Below are 12,527 nucleotides of genomic sequence, written 5' to 3'. Positions count from 1 at the left end.
ATTTACTGCTCTATGTTCTAACTAATATTTACTGCTCTATGTTCTAACTAATATTTACTGCTCTATGCTCTAGCTAATATTTACTGCTCAAACTTCTCTATGCCACTGCACAAGAACCACACCCACATGAATGGTAGCATCTTCCCATGTCATTCACTTTGTGTTGCTGGTTCAGAACAGCAATGATTTTTGCTTGTGCTATGTAATTTGTCTGACCTATCAAAACTCTGGAGCCGAACACGCTCTATTTGACTCAATGATTGACATTGAGAGTTAAGTGTCAAATGGGGGTGTTGTGCTAATCGACATTTGAATTACAATGTCGCCTTTTATATCTTACCCTGCCAACTGATAAGCTAAACGACAATGATGTGATACTTGGCTACAAATGACAGCATTACAAATTTGGGGAAGTCGATGCTGCCTCAACGTGCAGTCTTACACAACCATAATCAAGACAAGACTGTCTCTGCTTCTTTATTGTATTGTAACACATGTTGGAGGTCTAGACGAAAAAAATGTGCTGCTAATGTAAATTCGTTTTTTTTGTGTAATCAGATTACATGTAAATAGTTACTCCCCAACCCTGTCTATAGCCATAAACGTTGGGTGGTAGATATCTTCTTTACCCCCTGTGACTCAGAGTCTTATAGCCTATTGGTATGAATCAGCTTGCCCCCCGGGATTCACTGAGCAGGTGTGTCTATTCTCCCAGTGGTTAGCCCAGGACACACAGTGTAAAGCACCTGGATCAGACCCACTGAGGAAAAGGCATGAAAGGCATTCAGCACTTAAAAGCCTACAGTACAATAGGCCTTTATCACTGAGTCTCTCTCATGTCACATATAGATATGATACAACTAAATCCCACCCTCTCCCAACCCACCTCTCTGACATGGAAGTCTTGGCATGCACTTAGAGCCGCGCTAACTACTACGGCGCCCTCAATGTCATGTAAAATGGATGAATCGTCTGGCAAGCTAATATTTGACAGGCAGCGAGAGGTTTCTGCTGCCATGAAATATGCAGTGCGTGCAGGTCATTAGTCATTCTTGGGGAAAGGCTGAATGTAGTTGTACTAGTATGTGCAGTGGAGGTGAGCTGAGGGAATTAGGGGAGTGAGTGGGGAAACCTGATGCTTGAGCAGTGTCCATAATTTAGATCTGTGCGGACTTCAATAAACACTCAATCATTTTTTGTGTGTCTAATAATATTTGTTTTTTTAGAAGCCTTTATGTTGTGCATATTATCATTTATTTTATTTTTACATATTTTATAATGGACAGCATATGCAACAAAATAGCCTAACCTGTAAAACATTTTAACCAGATTATTTAATGTGGTAATAATGTAAATGTTTTAATAAGCAAAGCTATTGTGCCATGAAGAAAAAATACAATCATTTTAAGAAAGTTGCAGCTGAACCAACCAAGGTCAGATTGTGAAACCACAGGCACGTCAGACATAACACTACATTTAATTTGCAAGCACTTTTATGTCAAACACTGACTCTCCAATGAGTCTCCAAAACATTGACAGTCGACATAGTAGCAGTATACAGCAGGAGAAAAAAACATATTGCAAAAAAAAATGTATCACATCTATTCCAGTATGTTTATAAACAAAAAGCATAGAGGTATTTACAGCATGGCTTCTGCCTCCAAGGACCCGTCTGCTTTCCCTCCTCCCTTATTTGTGCCTATCAACATTGAGGTACTGTATCTCTGTGTATGCTGGTTCTGTTGGGGAGCTGCAGCCTGTGCACTTCCTATCCCTGACGGAACACAAAGGCATGTCGTCGTAGGGCTACAACAAAAGCTCCACGTTTCAGGTGTGAAACGTGTTACAAAATATTGTGCTGCGAGGAAACATCAGTTCTCCCTTGAGATAATAGGGCCACCAAGATACTGTATTGGAGTGTGGTGGCACTTTAATGTACAGTGCCTTCAGAAAGTATTTATACCCCTCGGCTTATTCCACATTTTGTTGCTACACAGCCTGAAATCAAAATGGATTCAATAGATTTTCTTTCTCACACATTTACACACAATACCCCACAAGCGTCCTTCTTTTCACTCAGGTTAGTATTGTGGAGTAACTATAATGTTGTTGATCCATCCTCAGTTTTCTCCTATCGCAGCCATTAAACTCTATAACTGTTTTGAAGTCACCATTGGCCTCATGGTGAAATCCCTGAGAGGTTTTCTTCCTCTCTGTCAACTGAGTTAGGAAGGAGGCCTGTATATTTGTAGTGACTGGGTGTATTGACACACCATCCAGAGTGTAATTAATAACTTCAGCATGCTCAAAGGGATATTCAATGTCTGCCTCCCCCCCTCAACAGATACTTTTACGTGTGGTGTACAGAGATGAGGTAGTCATTCAAAAATCATGCTAAACACTATTATTGCACACAGAGTCCATGAAACTTATTATGGGAGCATATCTTTTACTCAACTTATTTAGGCTTGCCATAACAGAAGGGGTAGAATGCTTATTGACTGAAGACATTTCAGCTTTTAATTTTTTTATTATTATTTGTTAATTTCGAAAAACATAATTCCACTTTGACATTATGGGTTATTGTGTGCAGTCCAGTGACAATGAAAACCTCAATTGAATGCATTTTAAATTCAGGCTGTAATCAAGCGGTGTGAATACTTTCTGTAGGCACTGTATATTAACCATCCCATTACTTGATAGAATTTGTCATATTCAACCGAGAAATGATCCAGTTGAGCTGCACTATGTGACATCCACGGATCAATTCAATGTGACGTAGAATAAATGTATACAGGTTGAATGTTTGGATGAGTGACATCTTTAGCAGCCCTTTGATCCACGACAGGAGCTGCCAAATGTGACTGTTAGTGTGGTAAATGTAGCTGGACATCCACAACTCACCATTAACTGAGCATTGAACATGCCCCGTAAACGTATGATATGCTCTTGGTACTGGTAATATTTAGTGCATGTTGGTTTGACCTCTCACAGGCTGTGTTATGCCTTGGTAAAACTCAAACCAATTTTAAACATCTAGAAAAGAAAATCAGTCATGTATGGAACAACTAACAGTCTCCGTTTTTCTTGGTGAAAATGAGAGAATAACTTGACCGTTAAAATACCATTATCCATATCAAGAACCTCATGTTAGAGCTCATGAATTGTGTCAACCATATGGCCAGGTTCTGTCCATCCTGATAGTCCCATAGTTTGCAGGCCCATATTCCATTGTTCAATTGCCCCCAAGTGAACCATACCCCCAGCGCAGTCAGTACAGTGCAGTGGGGGCAGGGCAAGGCTACAAGTGGTGGTTCTTGGAGAGGTATGCGATGAGCGCTACAGCCACGCCCACATATATGCCTGTGCCGATGGTGATTGACAGCACAGCCAGGAAGAGGGCACGTCTGGAGCTGGAGCTGGCCAAGTGTAAGTGCCCCTTAGACACCGCCTTGTTCGTCTGAGAGAGAGAGAGAGACCGAGGGCAAAGGGGAGAGAGAGACAGAATTACCCAATTAATAGGAGGAAATGAAACAGTAAATTGGCCCTTTCCAGTGAAATGTATGGGGGATCTTGTGGAGGCGCTCAGCAAAACATGGCAACCCACAGCGGATAAATAACTAAATCCGCTGTGACTCAACTCTCCAACTGGGCCTGTATAATTCTGAAGTCCACGAGACATTATCAAGACTAAAGAGGGATATTCTGATTAATATAGCTCAATACCCTAGAAGTATTCCTTATTATGTAATTTATATACCGCCCTGACCTCCCCTATTACCTTGCTGAGGACCATTCTTGGTTTGTTAGCAAGCAGTCCTTTTATCTTCAGCATTATGGGGTAGCAATCAAAAGGCCGCCTGTAGACAGGCCCCCTTTAACATTGTTAATTGTGCAAGTTTGAATACCAAAACATGTATTAATGAACCCAATCCTCATTTAAAGATTCCAGACAAAGTTCATCACGAGGTGGGTAGCGGCTGAAAGCTGATAACCTTACTGGTGCTTGGCCCAAGGTTGAAAAAAAACTGTCCTTTGGGTAAATGGAGGGTGAAGACAGGAGATTAAGGGATTGTGATGTTTTTATCTTGTTATTTTCTATGTTCAGACAGGAGCATAACATGGACTCATGTGGAGGGCTCCCTGGGGCAAGAAAACTTTATTTCACATTTTAATGTAGAGTGAACACAATGTTACAGCGAAACAACTGATGCAGAGGGAGGAAGGGCGTCAGAGGAGATGGAGTCCTGCGGGCTATTGAAAGCTCCATTATGATTTTTTTTCTTCTAAAATGATTGGAATTTGATGCCATGTTTTTTTCTGTGTGAATGTGGCCAGTGACAGGGTAGCTGAAATATTAATGCATGTAGCCGACCCCAGAGTCCCACGGGAGCCCCGCTGAGACGTTAGCTTTACACCATCACTCAGACACAGTACGTCAGTGATAGAGAGGACAAAGAAAGAGGGAGAGTGAAGAAAGGGTAGTCGTAACAAGGAATGACTAAAGCGGTGCTGTGGTAGTCAATTAAACCATAGTACTTATAGCATACAAGAGGTACTCATGGTCTGTTCGTTTTAGCTCACGTTCTTCTCAAGGTAGCTACGAATGTGTTTTCATTTAGAGGAACCTATGATTACTTAATATGCAAATTGCAATTGTGAAGGTTATGCCTCACGGCCATGCAGTACTACTGCAGGCCACACATAATAGAGTTGTAACCGTACGACCAAGAATGGCGCTGGACGGTGTGCCTTGTGAAAATTTGGCAGCCATCAGTTCTATTGGCCAACGTGTAATCACTGGAGAATAAAATGGATGAGCACCGTTCGAGACTATCTCACCGACGTGACATTAACAAGTGTAATATCTAATGTATCACGAGTACAGTGGCTTGCAAAAGTATTCATCCCCCTTGGCATTTTTCCTATTTTGTTGCCTTACACCCTGGAATTAACATAGATTAGTGGGGGGGTTTGTATCATTTGATTTACACAACATGCCTACCACTTTGAAGATGCAATTTTTGAAAATTGTGAAACAAACAAGAAATAAGAAAAAAAAAAAAAGAAAACTTGAGTGTGCATAACTACTCAGCCCCCCAAAGTCAATATCACCTTTTGCAGAAATTACAGCTGCAAGTGTCATGCCCTGACCTTAGAGATCCTTTTTATGTCTCTATTTTGGTTCGTCAGGGTGTGAGTTGGGGTGGGCATTCTATGTTTTGTGTTTCTCAATCAGGAACAGCTGTCTATCGTTGTCTCTGATTGGGAACCATACTTAGGTACCCTTTTCCCACCTGTGTTTGTGGGAAGTTAACTTTGTTTGATGGCACATAGCCTTAAGCTTCACGGTTTGTTTGGTTTATTGTTTTGTCAGCGTCATTTCTTAAATAAAGTAAAATGTACGCTGCACCTTGCTCCTCATCCTTCAACAGCCGTGACAGCAAGTCTCTTGGGGTATGTCTCTATAAGCTTGGCACAATTAGCCACTGGGATTTTTGCCCATTCTTCAAGGCAAAACTGCTCCAGCTCTTTCAAGTTGGATGGGTTCTGCTGGTGTACAGCAATCTTTAAGTCATACCACAGATTCTCAATTGGATTGAGGTCTGGGCTTTGACTAGGCCATTCCAAGACATTTAAATGTTTCCCCTTAAACCACTCACGTGTTGATTTAGCAGTAAGCTTAGGGTCATTGTCCTGCTGGAAGGTGAACCTCCGTCCCAGTCTCAAATCTCTGGAAGACTGAAACAGGTTTCCCTCAAGAATTTCCCTGTAGTTAGCACCATCCATCAACCCTTCAATTCCAACCAGTTTCCCAGACCCTGCAGATGAAAAACATCCCACAGCATGATGCTGTCACCACCATGGGTGTGAGAGGTATTGGGTTTGCGCCAGACAGAGTTTTCCTTGATGGACAAAATGCTCAATTTTAGTCTCCTGACCAGTGTACCTTCTTCCATATGTTTGGGGAGACTCCCACATGCCTTTTGGCAAATACCAAACGTGTTTGTTTATTTTTTTTCTTACGCAAATGGCTTTTTTCTGGCCACTCTTCAAAGCCCAGCTCTGTGGAGTATACGGCTTAAAGTGGTCCTTTGGACAGATACTCCAATCTCCGCTGTGGAGCTTTGCAGCCCCATCAGGATTTATCTTTGGTCACTTTGTTGCCTTTTTGATTAATGGCCTCCTTGCCTTGTCCGTGAGTTTTGGTGGGCGGCCCTCTCTTGGCAGGTTTGTTGTGGTGCCATATACTTAAACATTTTTAATAATGGATTTAATGGTGCTCCGTGGGATGTTCAAAGTTTTTGATATTTTTTTATAATCCAACCCTGATCTGTACTTCTCCACAACTTTGTCACTGACCTGTTTAGAGAGCTTCTTGGTATTCATGGTGTCGCTTGCTTGGTGGTGCCCCTTGCTTAGTGGTGTTTCAGACTCTGGGGCCTTTCAGAACAGGTGTATATATACTGAGATCATGTGACAGATCATGTGACACACAGATGGACTTTATTTAACAAATTATGTCACTTCTGAAGGTAAATGGTTTCACCAGATCTTATTTAGGGGCTTCATAGCAAAGGGGGTGAATACATACGCACGCACCACTTTTCCATATTTTTTTATTTTTTGAAACAAGTAATTTTTTTCATTTCACTTCACCAATTTGGACTATTTTGTGTATGTCCATTACATGAAATCCAAATAAAAATCCATTTTAAATTACAGGTTGTAATGCAACAAAATAGGAAAAACGCCAAGGGGGATGATTACTTTTGAATGAAGACACGGATAATATACAGTTGGCTGGGGTTTTCCGTGCTTCGGCAGGACAGAACAGCTATGTATGGTAAGACGAGGGGTGGTGCTATGTGTCCATTTGTCAATAACAGCTGGTGCGCAATGTCTAATATTAAGGAAGTCTCGAGGTATTGCTCGCCTTTGGTAGAGTACCTCATGATAAGCTGTAGACCACACTATCTACCAAGAGTTTTCATCTATATATTTTTCATGGCCATCTATTTACCAACATCTAATCAACGTTGGCACTAAGACCGCACTCAATGATCTGTATAAAGCCATAAGTAAACAAGAAAATGCTCATCCAGAAGCAGGGCTCCTAGTGGCCGGGGACTTTAATGCAGGCAAACGTAAATCAATTTAACCAAAATTTCTACCAGCATGTCACATGTGCAAACATGTGCAACACCATATCTGTCACGATGATCCTCAACATGGGGGGCCCACAGGGGTGCATGCTTAGGCCCTTCTTGTATTCCTTGTTTACCCACAACTGCATGGCCAACCACGACTCCAACACCATCATTAAGTTTGCTGACGACACAACAGTGGTAGGCTTGATCAGCGACAATGATTAGACAGCCTATAGGGAGGAGGTCAGAGACCTGGCAGTGTGGTGCCAGGACAACAACCTCTCTCTCAATGTGAGCAAGACAAAGGAGCTGATCGTGGACTACAGGAAAAAAAAGGGCCAAACAACCCCCATTCACATCGACGAGGCTGTAGTGGAGCGGGTCGAGAATTTCAAGTTTCTTGGTGTCCACATCACCAACAAACTAACATGGTCCAAAATACACCATGAAGAGGGCAAGACAACACCTTTTCCTCCTCAGGAGACTGAAAAGATTTGGTATGGGTCCCCAGATCCTCAAAAAGTTCTAAAGCTGCAACATCGAGAGTTGCATCAGTTCTAAAGTTGCATCACCGCCTGGTATGGCAACTGCTCGGCATCCGACCATAAGGCGCTACAGAGGGTAGTGAGTACAGCCCAGTACATCACTGGCGCCAAGCTTCCTGCCATCCAGGACCTATAAACTAGGCGGTGTCAGACGAAGGCCCCAAAAAATTGTCAAAGACTCCAGTCATTCAAGTCATAGACTGTCCTCTCTACTACCATAAGGCAAGCGGTACCGGAGCGCCAAAAGGCTCCTTAAAAAACGTATTTGGGATCGGTGTCCCTTCCATGGGTCGGTTGAGCTAACGTGGGCTAATGCGATTAGCATGAGGTTGTAAGTAACAAGAACATTTCCCAGGACATCGACATATCTGATATTGGCAGAAAGCTTAAATTCTTGTTAATCTAACTGCACTGTCCAATATACAGTAGCTATTACAGTGAAATAATACCATGCTATTGTTTGAGGAGAGTGCATAATTTTGAACATAAAGTTATTAATAAACAAATTAGGCACACTTGGGCAGTCTTGATACAAAATTTTGAACAGAAATGCAATGGTTCATTGGAAATGCAATGGTTCAAGTCTAAAACTTTGCACATGCACCAGTGCCATCGAGTGGCCAGAATCTAAATTGCACCTGGGCTGGAATAATACATCATGGCCTTTCTCTTGCATTTCAAAGATGGTACAAAAACAACACAAGAGTACAGTTTTTTTTGTTGTATCATCTTTTACCAGATCTATTGTGTTATAGTCTACTACATTCCTTTCATATTTCCACAAACTTCAAAGTGTTTCCTTTCAAATGGTACCAAGAATATACATACCCTTGCTTCAGGGCCTGAACTACATGCAGTTAGATTGGGGTATGCCATTTTAGGGGGAAAAAAAAAAGAAAAAAAAGGGGGCTAATACTTAAGAGGTAACAGATTCTACCCCGAAGCCATAAGACTGCTGAACAATTAATCAATGGCCACCCTGACTATTTACATTGACAACCCCCCCTTTGTTTTTACACTGCTGCTACTCACTGTTTATTATCTATGCATAGTCACTTTACCTCTAACTACATGTACAAATTACCTCGACTAACCTGTACACCTGCACATTGACTCGGTTTTGGTACCCCCTGTATATAGCTTCGGTATTGTTATTTTATTGTGCTACTTTTTATTTTATTTAGTAAATATTTTCTTAACTCTTTCTTGAATTGCGTTGTTGGTTAAGGGCTTGTAAGCATTTCATGTTGTATTCGGCGCATGTGACAAATACAATTTGATTTGATTTAAGGCTGTGTTTTTCAAGTCAGCCCAATTCTGATATTTTTTTCACTAATTGGTATTTTTTCATATCATATCAGCTCTTTTGTCAATAATTGGTAAAAATATCAGAATTGGGCTGCCTGTGTAACAGCCTATGCTGTTCAAGGTTACAGAGTTGGGGCTAATTGATAATTGTGAACACCAGGCTGGTAGCGGAGATGTCATTCAGTGGAACAGGTCCGTCCTGTCATGACAATTTCATTTTCACACCAAACAGTGCCAAAGAACAGAGGTGTTGAAATAATTGACACATAGTTCAATTCAAATGTGTTACCAGTGTGTGAAAAGACCATAACCAATCATGTGGAATCACAGGGAGGGATAACACCACCTTTGTGTTAGGATCTGTGTAACTTGTGACCCAAGTTGTGGGATCGTTCATAAATTCCAGGCTTTTATGTTTAAAAGAACCAGGATTCTTCTCTTGCTCCATCATATAAACTAGATAAACCTAATAGGTTAAGTGAACATGCATTTTCTCTCATAGTTCTCATGATGCCTAGAATGATTAAATATGCACACGCCATGCCAAAGCATAAATATTGTCACGAGGACAAATGTTTTCCATTACAATGATCAATACAATAGCAGTTTTAATGTAGTCTGGAGGAGAGACACAGCTGTCATTCAGTCTACTGCTTTCTGTAATACAGAAAAATTGAATTCAGTCAATGTGATCGAATATCTGTCCACTGACACATGATCGTGGAGTGCCATTGTTAACAAAGCAAACACGTCCACGGTGTGTGCCGATGCCTCCTTAGTCTACATAAGGTTCCTCTGTACACTTACCCCTGTGGCCCTGCAATGCAAACTCAAGTCAAATAGATGTATGTAATGGTTCCTGTCAGGACATACATTTCAGTCCTTGAGCACAGGGAGTTCTGTGCTCTATTTATATTACTGGCGTGTGTCTAGGCCTGAGGAACAGAGAATTCGGTTTTTGGATTCAGTCCTGTCTGCAGCCTCAGTTAGAAGCTTTCATGGAAGGCTATTATCTTGTTTTTCATTTGACTCACCGCGGATAAAATGTGCTTGAATCAATGAGGACATTACCTAATGACTTACTATGTCAACAAGACTAACCCTAGCTCTGAATAATTTAATGGTACTCCAAACTGTAAAAAGTTTATTGAAGATGTGATTTCACCCTCTTGCCTACGTCCCTCAATGACAAATATACTAAAGACGTATTTACAAGAGAGAAGGCCAATAATATATTACGCAATAATCCCTTCATTTTCAGATCAACTAAAAATCCTCCTACTTGAAAATTGGTAATATACACTTAAACCTAGTACTCATTAGAGAGATAAGGATATATACAAAACAAGGTAATCATCTTTACAACCCACCCCTAACACACACACACACACAAATCCGCACACAGTCTCTGTCCAACTGCCCAACTCCAAACAATGCTACCATGAGGACCAAAGGCTGATTATCATCCCCTGCGTGGGGATCCCTGATCCATGGTTAATCTGGGCTTGATTGTATTATTTCATTTGAAGAGATCAAACTCCCACCCACTGCCTCCAACATACAGAGCCATGACTGCATGGAACTCCCATCTCCAATTACTCAAGCAAACAGCAAAATGACCTTTGAAAAAAAGACGAAACAACATTTTCTGGAACGGCTGGGACTGTGGGGACACACAAACACACATTTTAGTTGTATCGTTTGTACCATCATTTTTGTATATCGTTGTATTTTACATCTGTGTGACTTTCCTTGTCTGTCACTGTATCAGAGTTTTGTTGCTTGCCATGTTTAGTGTTTTTTTGTGGTCCCCAGGAAGAATAGCTGCTGCTTCGGAAAAAGCTCATGGGGATTCTAATAAACCAAAAAATAAACCAAACCGAAAAACAACATAGTTATAGTGGAAGTCTGAGAAAGATTTCACTACGTCACCGGAGCACAACGTATGTTTGCTGTTGTTGAACGCTGTCGAACGCAGAAGACTGAACTAAAGAACTCAAATCTGAAGCTTTTTTTATTACTCTAGTCTCTGTGTTTGATGTAACACACATTTACGCAGGGAGTAGGGGGAGTCGGGCATGGCACAAACAATGACCTTCACTATCTCCAAGTTGTGAGTACACATGCACAGTATAATCATTCACAGAGTTATGCGAAGGTAATATAGGCCTTTGTTAACATGACAATGAACCATAATAGATCTGTGTTGTCTATCACATTACATACAGTGTACAAAACAGTATATGAGTAATTTCTGCATATTTGAAAAGGTCAGCGGACATGGTTGTTTAGGCTGCCAGCAGAATTGTAAATGACGACAATGAAACATGCAGGTGGACATGAAAATTGCTGTTGATGAATGTGTACAAAACATTAGGAACACCTTCCTAATATTTTGCCCTCAAAACAGCCTCAATTTCTTGGGGCATGGACTCTACAAGTTGTCGAAAGCATTCCACAGGAATGCTGGCCCCTGTTGACTCCACTGCTTCCCACAGCTGTGTCAAGTTGGCTGGATGTCCTTTGGGTGGTGGCCCATTCTTGACACACACAGGAAACTGTTGAGTGTGAAAAACCCAGCAGTGTTGCAGTTCTTGACACACTCAAACTGGTGCGCCTGGCATCTACTACCATACCCCATTCAAAAAGGAACTTCGTTTTTATTTAACCTTTATTTAAGTCAGTTAAGAACAAATTCTAATTTACAATGACGGTCTACCCCGGCCATTCCCGGACGACGCTGGGCCAATTGTGCACCGGGCCTGTGTGACTCCCAATCACAGCCGGATGTGATACAGCCTAGATTCGAACCAGGGACTGTAGTGACGCCTCTTGTACTGAGGTGCAGTGCCTTAGACCGCTGCGCCACTTGGGAACCCTTAAATCTATTGTCTTGCCTATTCAGCCTCTGAATGGTAAACACAATCCATGCCTCAATTGTCTCAATGCTTAAAAATCCTTCTTTAACCTGTCTCCTCCCCTTCATCTACACTGATTGTGACATCAAAAAGGATCATAGCTTTCACCTGGTCAGTCTGTGTCATGGAAAGAGCAGGTGTTCCTAATGTTTTGTGCACTCAGTGTATGAGAGATATCTCTAAAGAATGGCTTCGATGTTATTATGTAAAGGATAAGAGGAGGATAACATACTGAGATCAAGATGTATTAGTAACTCTCATGAGCCCTTCAAAAATACAGACTGTTTGTTTCAGATGACGGACAAACGTAACAAAATGCCACATTGCTCCCAGTCTGTGTCTCGTTATTCTAACTATCCTCAGTTTTAACTACAGGATGCCACATAGGGTGTTGTTGAGTCTTACAGACACTACCATTTTCCACCTAGCCCTCCCCAGCAGTTAATGAGCATACTAAGTATGTAAATATGATTAACAACCCTATTGTTCTGCACAGGCGAGAAACAGTTCTTTGTAATTACTGGTTCAATTTAAGTTGGCTTAATGAAATTACACTCAAATCAAAACCAAAACGAATTAACCACGGAGCAACCGCAGTTCCTCAG

The 12,527-nt window shown here is 41.4% G+C and overlaps 1 protein-coding gene across 1 annotated transcript in view; it reads right to left on the bottom strand.

Annotated features, from left to right (window-relative positions):
* Nucleotides 1-2,192: 2,192 nt before the first annotated feature.
* Nucleotides 2,193-12,527, bottom strand: part of LOC110527498 (synapse differentiation-inducing gene protein 1) — a 51,275-nt gene continuing 40,940 nt past the window's right edge. Inside the window, exon 4 of the mRNA XM_021608814.2 lies at nucleotides 2,193-3,460. Coding sequence (XP_021464489.2) covers nucleotides 3,302-3,460 — 159 coding nt within the window. The 3' untranslated portion in view covers nucleotides 2,193-3,301. The remainder of the gene's footprint in view (nucleotides 3,461-12,527) is intronic.

Source organism: Oncorhynchus mykiss, chromosome 1 (assembly GCF_013265735.2).
Source record: "Oncorhynchus mykiss isolate Arlee chromosome 1, USDA_OmykA_1.1, whole genome shotgun sequence".
In the NCBI taxonomy this organism is placed as follows: Eukaryota; Metazoa; Chordata; class Actinopteri; order Salmoniformes; family Salmonidae; genus Oncorhynchus; species Oncorhynchus mykiss.
This window is presented reverse-complemented; position numbering and strand designations above follow the sequence as displayed.